The 21,328-nt window shown below is 57.6% G+C and overlaps 2 protein-coding genes across 6 annotated transcripts in view; one reads left to right on the top strand and one right to left on the bottom strand.

Moving 5' to 3' along the window:
* Positions 1 to 7,309: 7,309 nt before the first annotated feature.
* Positions 7,310 to 12,496, top strand: GNB2 (G protein subunit beta 2). The gene is made up of 10 exons (XM_021680066.1): positions 7,310 to 7,461; positions 9,741 to 9,886; positions 10,099 to 10,137; positions 10,255 to 10,361; positions 10,689 to 10,752; positions 10,836 to 10,998; positions 11,093 to 11,159; positions 11,432 to 11,633; positions 11,722 to 11,938; positions 12,024 to 12,496. Exons 2-10 carry the CDS (start codon positions 9,830 to 9,832, stop codon positions 12,128 to 12,130), a joined length of 1,023 nt encoding a protein of 340 aa, XP_021535741.1. The 5' UTR covers positions 7,310 to 7,461; positions 9,741 to 9,829; the 3' UTR covers positions 12,131 to 12,496.
* Positions 12,497 to 14,908: 2,412 nt separating this feature from the next.
* GIGYF1 (GRB10 interacting GYF protein 1) overlaps positions 14,909 to 21,328 on the bottom strand; it is a 9,703-nt gene continuing 3,283 nt past the window's right edge. The window contains exons 8-27 of one of the 5 annotated variants that reach the window (XM_021680185.2): positions 21,018 to 21,126; positions 20,595 to 20,635; positions 20,210 to 20,380; positions 19,718 to 19,971; positions 19,479 to 19,590; positions 18,860 to 18,997; positions 18,587 to 18,684; positions 18,234 to 18,405; positions 17,946 to 18,112; positions 17,740 to 17,840; positions 17,539 to 17,652; positions 17,353 to 17,453; positions 17,120 to 17,202; positions 16,867 to 17,007; positions 16,546 to 16,782; positions 16,053 to 16,237; positions 15,786 to 15,946; positions 15,528 to 15,691; positions 15,316 to 15,445; positions 14,909 to 15,221 (exon numbers count right to left, since the gene is read on the bottom strand). In XM_021680185.2, the coding sequence (XP_021535860.1) occupies positions 15,169 to 15,221; positions 15,316 to 15,445; positions 15,528 to 15,691; positions 15,786 to 15,946; positions 16,053 to 16,237; positions 16,546 to 16,782; positions 16,867 to 17,007; positions 17,120 to 17,202; positions 17,353 to 17,453; positions 17,539 to 17,652; positions 17,740 to 17,840; positions 17,946 to 18,112; positions 18,234 to 18,405; positions 18,587 to 18,684; positions 18,860 to 18,997; positions 19,479 to 19,590; positions 19,718 to 19,971; positions 20,210 to 20,380; positions 20,595 to 20,635; positions 21,018 to 21,126 (2,732 nt within the window). In that variant the 3' untranslated portion in view covers positions 14,909 to 15,168. Of the gene's footprint in view, positions 15,222 to 15,315; positions 15,446 to 15,527; positions 15,692 to 15,785; positions 15,947 to 16,052; positions 16,238 to 16,545; positions 16,783 to 16,866; positions 17,008 to 17,119; positions 17,203 to 17,352; positions 17,454 to 17,538; positions 17,653 to 17,739; positions 18,113 to 18,233; positions 18,406 to 18,586; positions 18,685 to 18,859; positions 18,998 to 19,478; positions 19,591 to 19,717; positions 19,972 to 20,209; positions 20,381 to 20,594; positions 20,636 to 21,017; positions 21,127 to 21,328 lie in introns of all 5 variants that reach the window. The other 4 variants (XM_021680186.2, XM_021680178.2, XM_021680183.2 and 1 more) reach the window with 4 other exon arrangements.

Below are 21,328 nucleotides of genomic sequence, written 5' to 3'. Positions count from 1 at the left end.
TCTTTCTTTCTTTCTTTCTTTCTTTCTTTCTTTCTTTCTTTCTTTCTTTCTTTCTTTCTTTCTTTCTTTCTTTTTAAGATTTTATTTATTTATTTGACGGAGAGAAAGACAGCGAGAGAGGGAACACAAGCAGGGGGGAGTGGGAGAGGGAGAAGCAGGCCTCCCGCCGAGCAGGGAGCCCGACGCAGAGCTCGATCCCAGGACACTGGGATCATGACCCCAGCCAAAGGCAGATGCTTAACGACTGAGCCACCCAGGCGCCCCAACCACCCTTGTCTTTCTAATGGCCCCTCTTTTCCTCTCCCATCCCCAGTGCGTGGGTCCTATACATACACGTGTACCCGTGCTCAGCTAACCCATCTTTAGCTTCCTTTCCTCATTATTTCTCCCCAGCTCTTTTCCTGGCCTGCCACCACCTCCACAGCAGTTTTAATAGCAAAAGGGAAGGAGCATCTCTGACAGCCTGGCTTAGCTGAGAGACTCTTATGTGAGCATGTGTGTAGATGTGTGCCTGTATGTATGGGCTTATGCGTGTCAGGATATGTGTGTGTGCATGTGTGTGTGTGTGTGTGTATGTATATGCATATGAATATGTTTGTTTTGAGGGCACTCCCACCTACTTGCTGAGGGTGGGTGGAGCATTAAGACCATGGATGGTAGGTTTCAGCCCCCCCCCCAAAAAAGACCATGGATGGCACAGGAAGAGGGTACCTTGCAACAGCCAATGCTCCAGTAGTGTGCTCACCAGATGCCCACTCTGGAAGAGACTTCACCTGTCCCCACCCAAAGGACGGATGGTTTAAGGTGGCTCATTGATTACCCATTGGCACCACTGGCATTTCACATGCCCAAGGTTGGTTGGGAGTCCAGGCCTAGCACCTCAGACTGGAGGCCTCCAGGCTTAAGTGGGAGAGGTGAGCTGTAGGGGAAAGAGCTGACTCTATTGGGAAACTGAAATATTCCTGAGTGACTTAGTCATTGGCCTCTATAAATGAGACCTGGATGACCGGATGAGCCCCTTGACCTCTTGGCACCTGCATTTCTTTATCTTACATAATTATTATTGTTATCATTATTATTGCTGAGGTGAGGCTTACAGGGACACTGGAGTGGAAAGTGATTCTATTTGTGGCCTGCACCTTTCCTTTTGTTAACATTTAATGACACAACTTCACTTCTCCATCGCCCATCCCTTTACCCAGTCAGGGTCTCAGATTCAGAGACTGCCCAAGTCAGGAGAAACCTTACTGATCATGGATCCGGCCCCTGGATTTCACAGGGGTTTCCCGAGACGGAGGCAGGGCCCTGTCTTGGGTCACACAGTCGACTGGGGCAGAGTCGGGACTAGAACTCAAATCTCTCATCAACCAGTTGAGAGGTGACCTTATTTCATAATACTTCTGTGTCCCGGTCCAAGCTTCACTGTCCCTAGCTGAAGGATAGCTGGGAGTGAAGACTCAATCTGATGCCAGAGCTGGGCACGCAGGACTGTTCAGTAAACACTGGTCCTAAGAATGTTCCTGGGAGTTTTTGAGGCTTTACTACTATTATTCATAAGTTAGAAATCTGTAGTATTGTAATGAGAACTGAATTTTCCTCTAATGGTTCGTGGAAAAAATACAGCTGGCTGACTACATGACTGGACTTGATTTACCTACCAGTCAACTGTAGCCAATGTTCATGTGTCATTGTACTGTATTATGATTCTATTGTATTATGTAAGTGGATACAGTAAAATGTTATTAATATATTTCACTATCCATTCATTGATTCAGCAAACATCTTTGTGCAAGGCATGGGAATACCGAGATGCATAAGCTCTATCCCTGCTCTCAAGGGGTTTTGGTGCAGTGGGGAGATCAGACATGCATGAAAGGGGGGGGAGTGGGGGCCCAGAGGAGGGAGGGGCTACCTGTTTCTGAGAGTCCAGGGAGGCTTCTGGAAGCAAAGTTCGAGCTGAATTATGAAGGATGAATAGGGGTTCACTGGTGAACAAGGTGGGAAAGGTCTTCCACACAGAGAATAGCATGTGCAAAGTTCTAGAGACATGAACATATGTGGAGTTAGGAGCTCAGTCTTGAAGGAAGGTTGCAGGTGAGCTGGTGGCACAGACTACAGTCAGGGGGAAATGAGACTGGAAAAATGGCCAAAGACCAATTCGTTCATACCTAAACTCAATTTTTGTTTAGCAAACACAAAACATCCAGTGCCTGGATGTAAAGCATTATAAGTGCTTTACAAATGTTAAGTAATTTAGCTCTTATAATGGCCTGATTATTATCCCCACTTTGTAGGGGAAACAGGCATGGGAAGATTAAGTGACTTACCCAAGGTCACTTAGCTGGTGTAAATGACAGAACTCAGATTTGAACTGCGGCGTGTAAAAAGTATTGATCCTGGGGAAAATGTTGCCTTGCTTCTATTCATTTCATAGATGTTCTCTAGGTGCCTGATAGACCCAGGAATAAAATGGCTCACATAACTTGATGTGACTCTCCTTGGGTTTAATGTCTATGCTGAAAGATGGAGGGTTAAATAACTAATTCATTGGGGTGCCTGGGTGGCTCAGTCGTTGAGCGTCTGCCTTTGGCTCAGGTCATGGTGCCAGGGTCCTGGGATCGAGCCCCACGTTGGGCTCCTTGCTCCGCGGGAAGCCTGCTTCTCCCTCTCCCACTCCCGCTGCTTGTGTTCCCTCTCTCGCTCGCTCTCTCTCTGTCAAATAAATAAATCTTTAAAAACAAAACAAAACAAAACAAATTCATCAAAATCATCTGGAGGTTCGCACACCCTCCGGGCCTACATTCAGGTTGGCCAAAGCTGAACATCTGGTAATGAGGTCAAAGGTGGTAGGGCCAGGACTCTCAGACCCCACACTTTGGAAACGATTTGGCATCTTGTGAGGGTCTCTGCCTTGCTCGGTGAGCTCTTCCCCAGTCCTCTGCCAGATAAATCAGGTATCTTGGCTTCACATGGAGCCTCTCCCTAGTGAAGGCGGTGAGTGCCCAGAAATAAACAGTCCAGTAAAGGCTGCAGTAGGAACGGGGCCAGCATTGCAGTGGGGCACAAACAACAGTGTAGTCAGGGAGGCAGTATTGAAACTAAGCCTGAGAAAATGGAACTGCATTTTCCCAGCTGATAAGGAAGTCGAATTGGAGTGGGGGTGGAAGGCATTCTGGGAGGGGACAGGACCCAGCCTGTGTGTCATGAAGTTTGGCCCTTCTCATGAGAGAAGGGCCAAACCAGTGGGGAACTACTGCACAGTTTTGAACAACAAAGTTATATGATCTAATTTGTGTTTTAGAAAGATATGTCTGGCAGCTATTTGATAGATGAATAGAGAGGAACTATCTTAGAGGCCAGGATATAGGTGAGGACCAGGGTAATAGCATTTGGCACACGGCAGAAGGGATGGATTTAAGCAATATACAAGAGGGAGCATGGACAAGATGTATCCACCAATGACACAGATTGCCAAGCTTACATCAATGGCCATCTCCCCTCTTGCTTTATTAATAATGTTTTAGCTGGGTATATGGCTAGAGACTACATTTCCCAGCCTTCCTTGCAACTGGCCAACCTCTGAGCAGATGTTAGTGTTGTCCTTAAACAGGAAAGAACTTGTGCTTTCCACCCCACCGCCCTTCCCAATGGATGAAATTCAGATATGATTGTGGGAAGCTGCTTGGGCCACACTAGACACAGAGATGGAAGCTAGGTGTTGAGGATGGCAGAGATGCCCCCACAGTCCTGGAGGATCTATTTTAAAGTTGTCTCTTGGGGTGCCTGGGTGGCTCAGTTGGTTAAGCATCTGCCTTTGGCTCAGGTCATGATCCCAGGGTCCTGGGAACCAGCCCTGCGTCAGGCTTCCTGCTCAGCCGGGAGTCTGCTTCTTCCTCTGCCCCTCCCCACTGCTTGCGCTCTCTCTCAAATAAATAAATAAAATCTTAAAAAAAAAAATAAAGTTGTCTCTTAAGCCGTCAAATTTTGGGGTCTCTTTGTTATAGCAGCTTGGCCTATACCATAACTAGCTGACCATCTTTGGACATGGGGAATGAGGGCGTGAGAAGCTCCTGGGTGGGAGATGCTATTAACTGGGCCACGAGATTCAGAGAAAGGGTAGGGTTGGGCAGGGTGGGGTGGCGTAGAAGAGGATTAATTTAGTTTTGAATGTGTTGAATGTGACATGTCCGTGACCACTGGTGTATAGTAAATGGTTTAAAAATCAGCTCTTCTGGAAAGGGGAGCCCTGATCTGAAGCCTTTGCCGATTTCCATGGTGTAAATACTCCCACCATGACAATTAAAAATTACTACTATCAACATGACTTCACTGAACAAGGAGTTGGGAAGAGAGGTACACATTGGGCTCTTGTGAGCTGGTGTGAACTGGCACAGCTAACTCCAGCACACCAGTGTCTGTGAGCATCCAGGTGAAGATATCCAGGTGAAGATATCCAGGCTGCCTTTGGACATACACCAAGTCTACACCGGGAGCAGGGGGACATCTGGGCTGGAGATGGAGATTTGAGAGGTATAAGCAATTCAAGGATAGTCACAGTAATGGAGGAAGTTACCAGTGAAAAAAGGAGGCTGAAGCTGGGATCCTGGGAGAAACAATGTTTACAGATGCCCAGAGGAGGAGGGGAGGACCAAGGAGAAGCCTGAGAAAGGAGAGTCAGAGGAAGGAGGAAGTGTCCCATGCCCCGTGAGAGCCAGGTTCTCCACATCTGCTCCAGGGCGCCTGCCTTCTCAGAGAAGTTGGTCATCCATTGGCCATCCCCTACCCGTCTGTATCCTTCACCTCCCCCAACCCCCATCCTTCCCATTATCATCTAAAGAAGTTCCAGTAGCTCCTATCGAAACGCAAATATCTTGATTTCAAATTCTCTCACTGTACGCAGCCCCACCTTTCTACGCCCCACCCCCTCCAAGTCAAGATTCCCAGAGCTTTGACCACTTTCGTTGTCTCCATTGCCTCATTTTTTTTTTTTACTTACCCTCAGCCCACTGCAAGCAAAGCATTCACTACAAGTGCTCTTTTTTTTTTCACTTTTTTTTTTAATTTTTAATTTTTTATTTAACAGAGATAGACAGCGTAAGTAGGCAGAGCGGCAGACAGAGGGAGAGGGAGAAGCAGGCTCTCCACCAAGCAGGGAGCCCGATGCGGGGCTCGATCCCAGGACCCTGGGATCATGACCTGAGCCGAAGGCAGCCGCTTAACCGACTGAGCCACCCAGGCGCCCCTCACTACAAGTGCTCTTGACACAAGTCACCAATGGCCTCCACGTTACTTAATCTAATGCACACTTCCCAGTCCAGGCTTGCTTCATCCCTCTGCAGCATTCAACACGGTTTGTCATTCCCTTTTTGGAACATTCTTTTCTTCTAGGTTCCAGAACTCCACATTCTCCTGATTTTCCTGTTAGCTCTTTGGCTTCTCCTTTGGCAGCTTGTTCTCCTCTGCCTGACCTCTAATGTTGGAGTTCCTCAGGGCTTGGTCTTAGGCCATCTTGTCTTTTCCTGAACCTCTCTATGACTTCATCTGCTCTAAAATGCCATTCATTCTCAAGGCTCTATTCCAATTCATATTCTTCTGTTGAGCCCCAGACCTGCTTTGACAGCCACCTTCTGAATATTCTTCTTTGCACTTCTCCTAGGCGCTACAAACCTAACATGTCCCAACTTAAAACTTTTGATCTTCCTCCCCAAATGCGTCCCCTCCCAAATGTTCTGCTCTTAGCAAATGGCACTTCCAAGCCACCAGCGCTAATTGTCATTTCAATGATCATCTACCATCGGTCTCCTCTGTAGATTGTGACCTCCCTGCAGGTAGAGGAAGGGTACACGTGTTCATGGTTGTATCCTCGGTGCCTAGGACCCTGCCTCGTACATCACTGAGACTAAGTGAATGTTTGCTGAATGAGTTAAAACAAAGAAGTGTATTAGCCAAAAGTGAGAGGAAAAGTGAAGCCAAAAGTGAGAGGAAGCAGTGTCAGATGCCCTACAGAGATTAACAAAATCGGGTTCTAGTCCTAGGCTGCCAGTTTTCTAAGTGACTTTTGGGAAGTCACTTTGCCCATCTGTAGATTGACAGGAAATTGAAGAAAATTATCCGTAAGGTCCCTTCCAAATTCTAATGCCTAACTGACATCTATCATCTCCTGCTAAAATATCATCAAACTGGTAAGTGCACATAAATGGGATTTGTGCATAACAAAGAATATGATTTTGGTTTCTTATTTTCTTAAAAAATATATATTGTGCTTTGAACGCTTTTTATAATGCCTTTAACGGAGGCTACAAGACGTTGTCTGTTTCGATACTTTCACTTTTAAATTGGATAAGGACTCAGTGAAGGCTATTCATTGACTTGAAACTTCCAAAGCATTTTCACAACCTGTCAGAATCTCGTAACACTCCAACGTGACTCGCAGGACAGGCAGCAGTCAACACTCATTTTACAGAGGTGGAAACTAAGGCCTATGCTTACATTCTCAATCCTTTACAGGGATGGTCCACGGGAGCGTTCCTCAAGAGGCTAGTACTGATATTACTGCACAGTTAAGTCGCTAAAGCTGCCTTGGTTCGTATCTCAACTCTGCAGTCCTAGGAATCCGTTTCCACTACTATAAAATGGGGACAACTCTAGTACCGAAATTCACAGCACCGTCGTGAGGATTAAGTAAGTACGGAACTCAATAAATACGAGTTGTTGTTGTTACAGTGTCACGCACTCCGGGAGACTTCTACAAAAGCCCAGTGGGCAACGCTGGGGAACTTTCCGGGCACGACTCTTCTCACCATTCCCAGGTTCAGGGGCCCGCACCATTCCTCGGGGACTTTCACAAGAGCAGCTCTCTCCCTCTGCCGCGCCAGGGCCGCCGGCCCCGTCCCGCGCGGGCCGGGATCGCTCCAGCTCGGTCCCAGCCCGTGGAGGGGCGTGGCCTCACCGGGTACAGGGGCGTGCTGAACCAAGAACTGGGGCGTCAAGCTCTCCTGCCCAGTCTGGAGCCGCCCAAACCGGGAGGGTAGGTCACGTGACCAGAGAGCGGGTTTTTCCCCCCCCTCCCCTATGCCGGTACCACCTCTGTCAGTCTCAGGGGGGATGTCTTGCTCCTTTTCGGGAAGCAAAGCATTTGTTTTGGTCCTTTTTGCGTCGAAATCGTGTGGTGTGCTATCTTTGTTGTGACGGAGTCAATCCTTGCCCCTTAAGGGGTCTTTTATCTTCCGGCGTCCCCCCACTAAGGAGTTGGTCTCGCCCAGCCGGGCCCTGGGCGCGGCGGCGACGGCCGCGTCACTGGCGGGCGGGATCCCTCCGCTCTGGGGAGAGCAGCGCTGGACGGTTGAGTTGGGGTGACTGAGGAAATCCATCCGCGTCGCCGCCGCTGCCGCCTCCGCCGCGGAGGAAGACAGGACCTCCCGCGCCCCTCTAGCGACCCTTCGCAGAATCCCACCGCCACAGGTACCTCCGCTGACAAAAGAAGTCCTCCTCTCCCCCAGCCCCAAATTCCCGTGGGGGAACCTCTCTTCCTTCTGTCTCCCCGGTCTGGCCTCTTGGGAGCGGACGTAGCACCCCAGACCTCCCTCCCTTCCTCTGGCTCCGTCGCTCCCAAACCCGGAAGGGGAACTGAGGGGACCCTCGTCCCCAATAATGCACGCGCTCCCTGCACCGTCAGGGGCATTTTGCCTCACCCCAGACTCCATCCCAGCCTTTCCTGCCTCTTGCTCCCTGAGAAGTTGGGGGGCCAAATTCCGGGCTTCCTCTAGGCCCCGTCCCGCCCCCTTTCCCCCATCACCACCCTCCCGTTTGCCCCTGGGTAGCACCCCTCGTGTCCTCCCATTTTGCACCCATGCCGGCATTCGTCTTGCAAAACTCCAGAATCCTCAGACAGGCAGGCAAGGCCGCGAGGCCACCCTTCCCTTCGCCTCCACCTTCCCCTCGATTTGGGTTCTGTCTGTGTTTTCTGGCCCCCTTACCCTAGGCCGGAGACCGCGGCACCCTGTTCCCTCTACTAGCCCTAACCCCAAGCCCAGCTCCCCGGGACGCCCTCATCCCACGCCTAGCTTTCTTTTGGGCAAAATGGAGGTCGTGGGGGCCGGAGGGCCAGGCCCACTGCGCTTCGCAGCGCGGCACCGGCCCGCGCCTTCCAGCTGCCAAATCCGGGACCCTCCCATGTCCCCTCCCCTTCGCCCCGCCAGACCTGCGGAGGCGGTGGCACCCCCATTTCTCCTTAGGGCCTCGGATGCTGTATGCCCAGAATCCGGGGGCCGCCGAGGGGGCCCTGGAGGGTGATGGGGACTGAGGGCTGGAAGCGTCGCCCCCGCCCCCGCCCCCAGCGGCTTCCTCCCGGCCTGCTTCCTTCTGCCCCTGGCCTCTGGCGTTGCCGCTCGGCCTGGGCTGCTGGCAGCTGGAAGGAAGGGGCTTTGTCCGGAGCTGGGGACATGGAGTGGGAGACTCTGCCCGCCCCGCCCCGGCTCCCCGCTTTTTTGGAGGGGCATCCCCCGGCGCTAGCGTAGAAAGCTGAACTGGCAGAGGGGAAATGTCAGTGGGGAAGAGGAACGCCCAGGGCCTGGGGGAAGTGGAAGCTGGGTGGGGGAACGTCTGGGTCGGCCGAGTGCAGTGAGCATGGCCAGAGCACACAGGTGTCCAGAGAGGGGGGCAGGACTCCGGGGCCCCGGCGCGCGGAGCTCCGAGGCTGGGCTCCTGGGGTGCCGAGGGCGCAGGGCCGGGCCGCTTGGGGCCGCCAGCCCGCCCGCTGGCCCGCGTCTGGGAGAGAGCAGCTCCGCGCCTCGGGGCCGGGGACCTCTCCTCGGAGCACTAATTAATTACCCGAGAGCGGCTCCCACGGGCTTTCTGCGGGCGCGCCGGGGCGGGTGGCCTCGGCGCTGGAGGGAGCAGCGGCTTGGGCTGCCTTCCCCGCCACCCTCCCCTCCGCCCGCGGGGGGCGGCTAATGGGGCGCAGCCGGCCCGGGGATTATCCGGGGTGAGCCGTCCCGAACCTATTAGTGCCAATCGGCTTTCCCAAATCCTGTAAACAGCCACCCTGGCCGGTTCTGGGTCGGGGCGGGAGGCTGGGTCGGGCGGGGGAGATGGGGCCGGGGGTGGGGTCACCCACCCTACAGGTCTATGCCGTGGATGCGGTTGCCTTGGCAACAGGGCTAGGGTGGGGGCACTTCACCAATGAGGTGCTCTTAGTCCGGGTGACGGTTGCCTAGGCAACCACACGAACAGCCCAGCTTCCCCCTCTGGTCTCTCCCCCACCCCAGTCGAAACTGGGGGTGTGTGTGGAGGGTGTGCGGCGTGTGGGGGTGAATTTAAAGAGGCACCGCCCCTTTTAAAATTAGGTGCTAGGAGGGCGGTGCCTGTGCGGGCCAGGGCAGACGCCAGGTCTGTTTTCGAAGGGACTCTCCCCGCCCCCTCCCCCCGTCCCCCCCTTCAGTTCCTGCCGCGGGTGTCCCGCCCGGGCGGCTGTCCGAGGGAGGGGTTTCCCCTGCGCTTCCTCTTGCACTTCCCGCTCCGTTTCCGGGGGGCGGGAGGAAGATTAGGGAAGTCAGCTGTAACTGGGCAACATCCCTCCTGTGCCAGAGACCCCGATTCTGCCTGGGGGACCGCGGCCACCGCTGCTGTCCCCTCCCCCTCCTCCGACCGGCGCTTACCCCTTCCGGGCCGCGCTTCAACCCCGCCTTTTCCCCCTTCTTCCCCGGCGGCCTTGGGCCTGACGTCAGCCCTGCATCCCCCAGGCCTCGGGCCAGCGGCGAGGAGCTGTCTCCCCCAGCCCCCGGCCCGCGGCCCCCAGCCGCCCCCAACCCCGCCCCACGGGCCCGGCGCCATGAGTGAGCTGGAGCAACTGAGACAGGAGGCTGAGCAGCTCCGGAACCAGATCCGGGTGAGAGGGCCTGGCCGCTGGGCTGGGGAGTCTGAGTGGGCAGGGCCAGGTGGCCTGCATGTACTGGCTTGGTGGGTGGTGGATTTTTGTGTGTGTGGCTACCCTAGTCTCTCACTGTCTCCTCCTCTCCACTCCTCTGTCACTTCTTTTCCCTGCCTCCTCCTCCCCCTCTCCTCCTGCCTCTTTCTGATGGGCTCTGCCATCTCTTCTAGGATGCCCGAAAAGCATGTGGGGATTCAACACTGACCCAGGTGAGATGAATCCAGGGCCGAACCTGGGGTTTAGGGAAGGAGCAAGGGTTTGAGGCATACTGCTTGGTGGGCCATGCCACCCGAGCCTCCCTGAGCCCATTCTGCCTCTACCTCCAGATCACAGCTGGGCTGGACCCAGTGGGGAGAATCCAGATGAGGACACGGAGGACCCTCCGTGGGCACCTGGCAAAAATCTATGCCATGCACTGGGGGACAGACTCAAGGTGTGTGTGTGTGTGTGTGTGTGGTTGGGGCTGTGTGCTGAGCTTTTGTGTCTGCCCTGGGCTGAGTTTATAGCAGGCAGAGGGGGGCAGGGGTCGCAGCCTCGCCGATCTGGTGGGATGAACGGGATGCCTATGTTGCTGAGCGTGTTTGGGAAGACAGTGACCCCCAGAGAGCCCCAGGGGGTGGGAAACAGGACCGTACTGGCAGCTCCTGGGAGTGGTCTCGGAGGGCCTCCCACCGGCTGAGAGAGGAGGAAAGGTGCCCTGTCTCCAGAGGGAGCCTCACACCTTGACCCCTCTGCCTCTCCCCCGCCACTTTTTTAATAGGCTGCTGGTCAGCGCCTCCCAGGACGGGAAGCTCATCATTTGGGACAGCTATACCACCAACAAGGTAGAGGTGGTGCCTGAGGCTGGATGGGGTGGGGCCGCGGGCCCTGGCTGGCTCTGACCCTGGGCATGCCCCCTTCTCTCCAGGTCCATGCCATCCCTCTGCGCTCCTCCTGGGTCATGACCTGTGCCTATGCGCCCTCAGGGAACTTTGTGGCCTGTGGAGGGCTGGACAACATCTGCTCCATCTACAGCCTCAAGACCCGCGAGGGCAATGTCCGGGTCAGCCGGGAGCTGCCTGGCCACACCGGTGAGAGGGACCTGGCAGGGCTCGGGCGCTGTTGCGGGGGGAGGGGCTGTGCTGCCCGCCCGTAGAGACTCGGCTGACCAGCCCCTTTCCCCAGGGTACCTGTCGTGCTGCCGCTTCCTGGATGACAACCAAATTATCACCAGCTCCGGGGACACCACCTGGTGAGGCCCTGCCAGGGCTAGGGAGTCGGGGCTCACCTATACTTCCTGCTTGGGGTACCCCTGCCTTGGTGCTTAGCCTGTAGCATGTGCCCTGAGCGAGCAGGGGCCTTCTGAACACTTCGCCTCCCTTTCCTGTGACCCAGTGGCTCCGTGTGCCCCTTCCTTGGAGGTTCTGTCAGGGCTGGGCTCACATGGGGGAGAGGACGGCAGAGGACAGGGAGTCTGTCCTGTACCCCTCTGTGATCCCTTCCTTCTTTCTGTCGTCTCTCCAGTGCCCTGTGGGACATTGAGACAGGCCAGCAGACAGTGGGTTTTGCTGGGCACAGTGGAGATGTGATGTCCCTGTCACTGGCCCCTGATGGCCGCACCTTTGTGTCCGGTGCCTGTGACGCCTCCATCAAGCTGTGGGACGTGCGGGATTCCATGTGCCGACAGACCTTCATCGGCCACGAGTCGGACATCAATGCCGTGGCGGTAAGTTCTGGGTCGAGCCGGGCTGGCCTGTCTGCCAGGCTCACAGCTCTGTTGTGCCCTCATCTGGCTCGGGGCCTGTGTCCTGCAGTTCTTCCCCAATGGCTACGCCTTCACCACGGGCTCAGACGACGCGACGTGCCGCCTCTTCGACCTGCGGGCTGACCAGGAGCTGCTCATGTACTCCCACGACAACATCATCTGCGGCATCACCTCCGTGGCCTTCTCCCGCAGCGGCCGGCTGCTGCTCGCCGGCTACGACGACTTCAACTGCAACATCTGGGACGCCATGAAGGGCGACCGCGCAGGTGCGTGCTGGGCGCTGGGGAGGGCAGGTGGGGGGAGGGCGGAGGGGGGCCAGGGAGCCTGGGTTCTGATGGTCCTTCCTCACAGGTGTCCTCGCCGGCCACGACAACCGTGTGAGCTGCCTTGGGGTCACTGATGATGGCATGGCTGTGGCCACAGGCTCCTGGGACTCCTTCCTCAAGATCTGGAACTAACAGCTACCACCCTGCTGGGCCCAGGCCAAGAGGGGCCCTGCCCATGCCCACACTACAGGCCGGGAGCTTTGGGGCTGGGTGCATACCAAGCCTCCCTCCCCGGGCCACGGGGCCTTGGGTCCCTGCTCCCCTACCCAGGTTTGGTTCCTCCCGAGGGCCCCCACTGTCGAGAATAAGATGGGGATAGAATGGGGGAAGAGGAGGGGCAGAAAGCCCTCATCCTTTTGCTGCCCTGGGGTTAGGGCCTTGTCCCTCTGGAGGGCCAGAGGCAGGAGGTAGAAACTCCAGGGGCTGGCTTTTTTAAAACTGGTTTAATTTTAATTTTTATTATATTTTCAGTTTTTCCATAAAGGAACCAATTCCAACTCTGTACCTGGTCTCTACCCTTGTGTCTTTCTCACTCCAGATCTCTGTTCCCAGGGCAGACCAGTGTGTGTGTCAGGGGTGGGAGGTGGGGGGTGGATATAGCCCCTCATAAATAGGGACGAGAGAGAAATTCCCATAGCTTCTCAGCTAAAGTCAGGCAGGAGGACCTTCTGCCCAGCAGGGCCATGGATGCTCCCAAACACACATGGCCCTCTGCCTGGCTGACCACAGTTGCCCCTGGCCACAGCTCTTTCAGTTCCTAGCGCTCAGCCTTGTCTCTGTTCCCCAAAGACCCTTTTTTCCAAGAAAAGACACAGAAGCAGAAGGGGAGAACACACACCAAGTTTTATTGGGGGAAGGGGAATATTTACAGGGGCAGGTAGAAGAGAGGGGAATCACACAGGGTGGGGGTAGGGGAGAGATTGTGGGTCCAAGGCAGACAAGGGGATACAGAACAGCCCCTGCACCCACCCCAACCCAGGGAGGGTGGGAGAGCAGCTGGGGCCCAGGAAGACGGGTGGGAAAGGACGGCAATGGGGGTGGAGTCCCTGGGCTGGGGGGCTCAGGGGCTTGTAAACATTGACCACTCTCAGAAGGGGATGGGGGTGGGAGAGGGCTCCCCCTACACTTCCTCACAGGGTTAAGGCCTCTCCAGGCTCAAGGGCCCCCTAAGTTCAAAGTCTCTTTAGCTGGGGGGGGAAGGGGAAGGAAGAGACAGGGAAGAGTGTCACCCCCCTCCCCTGCATTGGCTGCGGCAGGGGTGGGGGCAGTTACATTCAGTCACAACAGTACTCCCCCGACACCTCTAATGCCGCCAAATACTGGCGTGAGGAAGGGGGGAGCTGGGGGGCCAGCAGCAGCAAGACATTTCCCCCTGGCCCATCACCCCCTTATTGCTTTAGAGAGAATAAAGTCTTTTCACGGACGCTAACACTGTTGAAACCAGGGAGAAGCAGGTGGAGGGTAGCCCTCCACCCCCGAGGCCAGCTTTATCCCCCAACACTGACCCAGTTGCCACTTTGGTGCAAAACAAAAAAAACAAAACGAAAACAAAACAAAACAAAAATGTGGTCTCTCTGGGGATGGATGGGGACTCCCCATTTCCCCAGGGCAGGAAGGATAAATACATTCATGGAGGGGAGGCAGTGGCAGAGTCCTGCCCTAATACTGCGCTCTGAGCAATGAGGTCGACGGGAGAAGTTAAATGAGAAACCCAAAAGATACAACAAACTGTTTAAAAAAAAAAAAAAAAAAAAAAAACCACAAATGGAGACAAATCCAGGCAGGTGATTGGGAATAAGAAGTTGGTGAGCAACAGAAGGGCAGCCTACCCCTGACCCAGGAGAGACAACACTTCTATTCTTGACCCCCGCACCTTACCCAACATTAAAAACGCATCAGGGGAGCAGGAAGGGGAGAGGCCACTTGCTCCTCCCCATTTGGTCAATGGAGGGGTCAGAGCAGAGCTGGGTGGTCCACGTCCCACACAGCTGGCTGCAGGCAGGGAACTCCCTTCTAACAGCCCCCACACCGCATCCTGAAGCCCCATGCTGCCCATGCCCTTGGCCTCCTAGGCCCTCCTCTTGCCCCTTTCACAGGAGAAAATAGTCATTAAGTGGTGCCTCTCTCTCCAGCTCCTGGAGGAACTGCTCCGCTCCCACCTCGCGCAGGGTTGAGGCAGAGGGCGCAGCAGGGGCTTGTGGCCCAAAGAATACATTCATGTGGCAAGGCAGGGAGCTGAGGCTTTCAGCTTCACACCCAGGCTGTCCCCCCCAAATGGCAGCAGTGGGGGAAGCCCTCACTGGGGCCAGAGTGGAAGTTCTTCCACCCTGACAGCCAGGTGAGGCTGGCACTGGCTGGCCCTCCCCCCTCTACCTCGTCAGCCAGCGCAGGACGGCAGCCTAGAGAGCTGAGGCGGCCCGGCCCATTTGTGCAACTTTCCCCCAAAGCAGCAAAGCCAAGGGGCTACTTTGGCCCCTACCCCGGACACCCCTGCTGCAGTCACAGCAACAAAGGGAGCCATTCACAGCGGGTCCGGCTGGCGGGGCTGAGGGGGCCTCGCTGTGCAAACTGCTGGCACCCCAGCTTCCAGTTACCCCAATGGCCCACCTTGCGGGGCAGGGAGGGTAAGTGCAGCCTCGGGGGCCAGGCAGGACAGGTCCGTGGGGCCTGTGTCCCCACTGCCCCAAAACAACAGTGTGTTTTTTCTTTCAATCTCCTAACCTTTTTTTTTTTCCATTTTTTTTTTCTTCAAAACAAAACAAAACAAAACCAAAAATCCCAAAAAACCTCTGTGGGCCCTCCCCTTTCCCCCCTCTTTGTCCCTAGGGGGGGAAGGGGGGCTTAGAGTCTAGTTTTTAACAATTTTTTTTTTTTTTTTTTTGTCTCTCCTAACGTTTTCTTCAGGGTTGTTTAAATTTTTTTTTTTTCAAAGAAAAAACAAAAACAAAACAAAAACAAAAAAACCCCACAAAAACCCTTCCCCCCCAATCTGTAAAGTGCCTCGTGGTGGGTGAATTAAGGTGCATCGTGTGGTTTGTAACAAGTGCTGGGGATCCTGCCCCTGCTTCCTCCTATGCTCCTTGTGGGGAGCCTGCAGGCTGGGGACCCAAGGGTCCAAGCCGCTGCTGCCGCCCCTGGCCTACAGCCCAGGGGCTGGTGGGACGGGCTGGTCAGTAGTCATCCACGCTCTCGATCTCACCAGAAGGTCCGTGCAGGGAGTACCCTGAAGCCGGGGAGAAGCTGGGTTTGAGCTCTCCCCAGGCTCCTGGCCCCTGCTGAGTAAAAAGCCTCCTTCATGGCCACACCCCCAAACTCACCCAAGATGCTAGGATCTGAGTGCAGCATGAGCGCCCGCCTCTTGGCCTTGCTGCCCTCCCCAGGGCCGAGTTTGGTGCTGTGGTTGGTCTGAAAGGCTGTCTGTAGGGAGCCACTGCTCAGCCATGCCTCCTGTGAGGCTCAGACAGGGAGGGTGGGTCAGCAGGGTGAGGGGCAGCCTCACCCCACCTGCCAAGGGCCCTCGAAGCCTCACCTGCTGCTGCTGCCGCTGCTGGCTGGCTTTCTGTTTGGCCCTCCGCTCCAGGAACTGTTTGGCAAATTCTTTGGCTTCCAGCGTGTCCCCCAAGCAGGAACGGATATAATCGTGGACATCGTAGGGGGATTCCACCTCCTTGAGGATCGCTACAGCCATGGGTACTAAGGGGCAGGAGGGGAGGGGCGCTCAGGGCCCACTTGATGCAGGTCTGGAAGCCCCGGCCCCGCCCGGCCTCCCCGGGTCTGTCGCCTGTACCATCCAGGCTGCCTGTGGTGCTCAGCGTGTGCAGCATCTGCTCACACCACTGGGTGAAGCCGTCCTGGGGCCTGGGGATGCCCTGCAGCAGCTTCAGCAGCTTCTCTTCCTCCTCGGTCTTTTTGCGCACAGGCCGACCGGACAGGTGGCTGTACGAGTCACTGAGTGGGCCGGGCACGAATCAGAGGCAAGAGATCAGCGCAGGCCTGCTACATCCTCCCAAGCCCTGCCCGAGACCAGACGGAGCCTGCAGGCCCCAGCACCCACCTGAGAGAGGGGCTACTCCGGCTGTTCTTCAGGCCCAGGCCGCGGGCCAGGCTCCCGCCGCTCTTGAGGGTGTCCTCCCAGAGCCCCGGGCCGCCGCTGCCGCCCCCACTCTTGTCGGGCCCGCCCCACAGTGGCCCGGCCTCAGACACCCACTGGTTCAGGGGGGCCGAACCCAGGCCCCCAAGCTGGTACAGATGACAAAAATCAGAGTGGCCCCAATACGGACACACACACACACACACACACACACACACACACACACTAGAATAACTAGATGAGGAGGCTCATGGAGGTGGCTGAATGGAGCGAGGTGAGGGCCGCCCAGAAGAGAAACGCTTCAGAGTCAGATACAGACCAGCACTCAGGCTGGAAAATCGGGGCTCAGCAACTCCCCCCCCACCCCACGGGTCACCCTGGGAGCTGACTGGAAGGGGTTCCCAAAGGCTCAAAACCTGGCGGTCGGGGGCCGGGGGGTAAGGGCCAGCCTGCTCACCACGCGGTGGTTGGGGGCCTGGGCCCGCGACGGCTCCCGGGACGGGGCCTGCTTGTGCAGCTGCCGTTCGCCCTCCAACTGCAGCTCGAGCAGTGTCTTCATGGAGAGCCCCTGCTTGGCCAGGCCGGCCCACAGCGGGGGCGGGGAGCTGGGCGCCGGGGGCGCAGGGGGCGCCGGGACAGCGGCCACCGCCTGCTGCTGCTGCAGCAGCTTCAGCAGGAGCTCCTGCTGCCGCACCTGGGCCGGGGCAGTGTGGTGAGGGCCAGCGGCCTGGGCCCGGGGGCCCCTGGCAGGCGAGGCCGGGAGCAGCCGGGCACACACCTGCTTGCGCCGAAACAGCTCCTCCTCCTCCTGCCGCCGCTTCTGCTCCTCCTGCTGCTGCTGCCGCCGCTTCTCCTCCCGCCGCTTGCGCTCCTCCTCCTCCCGCTTCGCCCTGAGCTCCGCTTCTCTGCGCTCTTGGAACTGGCACAGCCAACGAGCTCAGGCGGCAGACCTGGGCGCCGCCCCCCCGGCCTTCCCTGCCTTGGCCCGGCCCTCGCCACCCGAGGACCCCAGCCCCAGGAAGCCTACTCACTTTGTGCTGCAGCTGGAGTTGTTCTAGAATTGGACCCTGAGTCGAAGAGTTAATTGGTATGTCCCAAAGACTGGCCTCACCGCCTGCAGAAACAAGGGCAGCAGCAGCAGGCGGCTCAGGCTGGGCTGGAGCGGCCGGAGGGCGGGAGCAGACAGAAAGCCCCCCCACTCACCCAGGGACTTGTGTGGGGGGGTGCTCAGAACACGGGGGCAGGGAACAGGCGGGCCACACACCTGACTGTGATGAGGCTGAGGTATGTAGGTCCCAGAGGGAGCCCGAATCTGGCACTGACAAGGACCGGTTCATGGTCGGGAGCAGGTTCTGGTCCCCGCCTCTGAGGAGCAGAGCAGGGATTCTCAGAACTCCGAGTTCCTCTTGGGTCTGCCCCCCTCGCCCCCAAAAGACACCAGCCCCTGAACCTGGGCGGTTTGAGAGCTTGGAGCTGCTGCAGGAAGGCGGTGAGCTGCTGCTGCGGCGGGCTCAGGTCCCCCAGAGCCGCCTTTTCCCGGAGCGCGCACTGCGGGAGCTGCCGGCTGTGGGCCCAGACACGGGCGTCAGGGGGGCGGGGGCCCCCAGCCCGCAGCCCGCCTGGCCGCCAAGGCCTTCCAGGCGCCCCGTACCTGCCGACCAGCTGCAGAAACTGCTGGTGCTGCAGCTGCTGGTACAGGGCGGCCGCGGCAAGCTCCTGCTGCTTCTTCAGCCGCTCCTGGTCCATGTTGCCCTGCGCGAGGCCCACGGCGCGCCTGTGGCTCTGCCCTTCAGCCCTGCGCCCCCAGCACGGCTCCAGCCTCCCCTCCCCGCTCCTCGCCAAGGCGGCCGGGCTCACCAGCAGTGGGGGTGGCGAGGGTCCCGGGGCAAAGGGCACACGACCCCACATCTTGATCACCTCACCCAGTGGCTGGAAGCCCTCATCACAGCCCCGCTTCACCAGCAGCGCCATGGAGAAATAGCCCGCCTGGAACCACTCTGCCATCTCCTGTGTCGTGAATGGGCCTGGACCAAGGGAAGGGGGGCCTCGGTCAGAAAGCTGTGCCGGCGAAGCCCTGAAGGAGAATGGTGTTGTCCCCCTGCCCCCAGCAGCCCCGCTGACACGGTCCCCACTGCCCGCGGGCACCTTGGATCTCCCCCTGGGGATCCTTGTAGAACCATTTCCGGGCCGCACCGTGGCTCAGGGGGAGGGCAGTGGCAGCTGCTGAGTGGCGCAGGCCCTGGGCCTGCATGGCGGCCGTGAACTGCTCCTCCTCCAGGGAGCTGTCCTGCAGGGAGGCCACCAGCTTCTCCGCCTCCTGGGAGACCAGGGAGAGAAGGAAGGCTCAACAGCCTCATCACGACAACATCAGGACGGGGCTATAGCTAAGATCGGGATGGGGTCAGGAGGTCGAGTCACAATGCAGAGGGACAGAAGCAACGATGGCTCTCCGTCCCCCGTAGGGCAGGATCCCCAGAGCCTTCTGAGGTCCCTCACACCTGCTGCAGGTGCTTCAGGCCTTCATCATCCTCCAGATCTCCAGGCGGGCCAGAGGATGAGCCTACTCCAGGACTCAGCGGCATTCCCCTCAGATCGTCTAGAAGCAAAGAGAGCAAGTGGAATGGGGGTCCAGAGAAGAGAATAAGACGCTTCCCTACCCACCCTCGTTCCAGAAAAGTGGACTCTAGTTCTACCTCTTCGCCCCGCCCAAGATGCCTTAAGTACCTCCATCCCACCACAAGAAAGAGGAGCGTCCCCCCCACCCCCACTACCTTCAGCTGCCGGCAGGTCCTTGTCTGCAGCGTCGTCACCTTCCCCATTAGCTCCCCAGAGGGGGCCCAAGGTGGGCAGTGGGGATGGGGAACTGGACTTCTCCTCCTGAGGAGGCAGTGGAGTCAGTTCCTTCCCTCCTGAAAGAGATGGGTAATTACCAGAATTCAAAACAAAGAGCTAGAAGACCTTAAAAATGACTTGACACAAGTCTCCCATTTCTGGCCAGAACCTAGGTCTCTGGGCCTTGAATCCACCCACCTAACTTTGCTCAACTCCGCTAACACCCAGCAAATCAGCACCATGAACCCCACCTCGCAACACTGTACACGTTGTGCACGTGTCCACGTCACTGCCCAGGGCTGCACACATACCACCACAAACTTAACCCCGTGTTCTTCAGATTCTTTCGAGGACTTGCACAGATCATCTTGATTATGCCTGAATCTAAACTGACACTCTGCCTTTCAGATGCGGCCCTGCTCCGTTCCTCCCCCACCCGGCAACACCTGCTCTTCGCCCAAGCCCCCTTCTCCTAAAGGCGGGTGGCACAGCCTGGTGAGGGCCCCTCTGCCCGCCTGGCCTGGCTCAAGGCACTGCCCCCCGCCCCCGCAGGCTCACCTGCCTCAGGCCCCCCCTCGTCTACTAGCCCTTCAGGAGCCTCTTCCTCCTCTTCCTCCAGGCCCTGGAAATCGAGCTCCTGCTCCTCAGGAATGGGCTCCTTGGGGCCCTTCTGCACAGGGTTAGGGGACACGGTGGGGAGCGAGAGGCAGAGGATGAACAGGTGGGAGCGAGAGGCCCCCACCAGGGTAGGTCCCACCACCCTCCAGTGGAGACCTTCCCTGTGTTTCCTCCGATACCTTGAGAGGCAGGAAGGCCCCAGAGGCATCGAAGGTGCCCATCTCTTCATCCTCGTCATCCAGGCACCACTCTGGGAGCCCATCCTTGTCTTCCTCAAAGCCGTCAGGCCCTCGGCACCTCCGGAGGTGAGAGCTGCCTCCCCCACCCCGCCCTTCCTCTTCACCACACCCGCCTCGATCCCCTCGCAAATCAAATTCAAACTTGCGACGCCGGTCCCCATGTTCCCGCCAGCCAGCAGAGCGGGGGCCGCCATCTGGGCAGGAAAAGTCAGAGAAGAAGGTCGGTATCCCAGTCAGGCCAGCCTTCACCTTCCTGCTGCCCACCAGGACCTCCCCTCCACCCCGGGAACAACCGGCATTTCCAGGCCTGCCCTCCCACCCTCTCCACTCCAGAAAGCTTTCTGTTCCCTCCACCCGGCCGCAGGAGCCCACCCTCACACGAAGTTTCTGCCACCCTCTGACCCCACAACACCCATCCGGCCCCAACCTCACCAGGGCTGGCTGAGCGCCAGCGGTCGCCATCTCGCCGGGGTCCTGCCCCAAGTCTCCAACTGCCCTCCTCCTCTTCCTCTTGCTCCTCTCGAAGAGAACGCCAGTTCTCGCTATCTGAGCGGGCATGTTCCTTCCTCGGGCCAGCCCCTCCCTCCTCAAACCCGGATCGTGCTTGGGGGTGGGGGAAGACACAGTCAGCGGAACAGCAGCCATGGTCCCTGGAAGACTCTTACTATAGACCTTGCTGTAAAAAGGAGCCCAGCTCCAGGCCCTCCCGTCCCCACCAGCTCCCTCAGGAACACACTCCCCTAATGGCACCACCCATTTCAGTCCTCCCCCCACCTCTCAACGACCTTCGGGACCTGGCCATCGCCACTCTCCATACCTCCATCCCTCCTGGCCGACTTCTCAAACCTTCTCTCGCCTCTGCAGAAGGAAAAGGTGTTGGGTCAAAGGAGGATGGATTCCACCCCGCCCTCCAACTTGCGGCATCCCTGCACACCCTGTCCGTTCTGCCCTGAGAGGGGTGGGAAGACGGAAGGCACAGGGGCGGGGTACTAGGGAAATGTCAGGCTTGGAAGGGAGCCCAGAGAGGCACGCAGAAAAGGTCGCAGGATAAATGAGTACTAAGAGAATCAGAAGGAAAAGGAAGAGGGCCACAGGGAGTCAGTGAGAGGCAAAGAGAAAGATCTGTGGCCAGGGCTTATTTGGTGGGTCTCCTGTTGCCCTCTACGGACAAAGACCCGAGCCGCCGTGCAGGGACGGCGCCGCAGGGCTTCCCTCCGCTCTGCCACTGTGCTGCCCGCACCTGTCATCCCAACTCTGGCTACGCTGGATCTCCCGGGGGTTTCGGCCAAAGGCCCCATCACCTTCTTCAATGCTTCTTTGGTAAAAGCAACTGTCACCACGCCCTCGGCCTGGATAAAGGATGAGATACATGTGGGAAACCTACCTGACCATCTCTCTGCACCCTCAAAACCACAGCCCGCCCCCCCCCCCCCCCCCCCCAACCCCCTGTCCCCCCCCCTCCCCCGGCCCCGAGTGCTGCCCCTCCCCCGGGGGGTGCCACCTAGGGGGGGGCCAGCCCCTTTCCCCATCAGCCTCAGCACAGCCACACTG

This window comes from Neomonachus schauinslandi, chromosome 5 (genome assembly GCF_002201575.2).
Source record: "Neomonachus schauinslandi chromosome 5, ASM220157v2, whole genome shotgun sequence".
NCBI lineage: Eukaryota > Metazoa > Chordata > Mammalia > Carnivora > Phocidae > Neomonachus > Neomonachus schauinslandi.
Note: the sequence above shows the minus strand (reverse complement) of the source record. Positions and strands in the feature narration are given on the sequence as shown.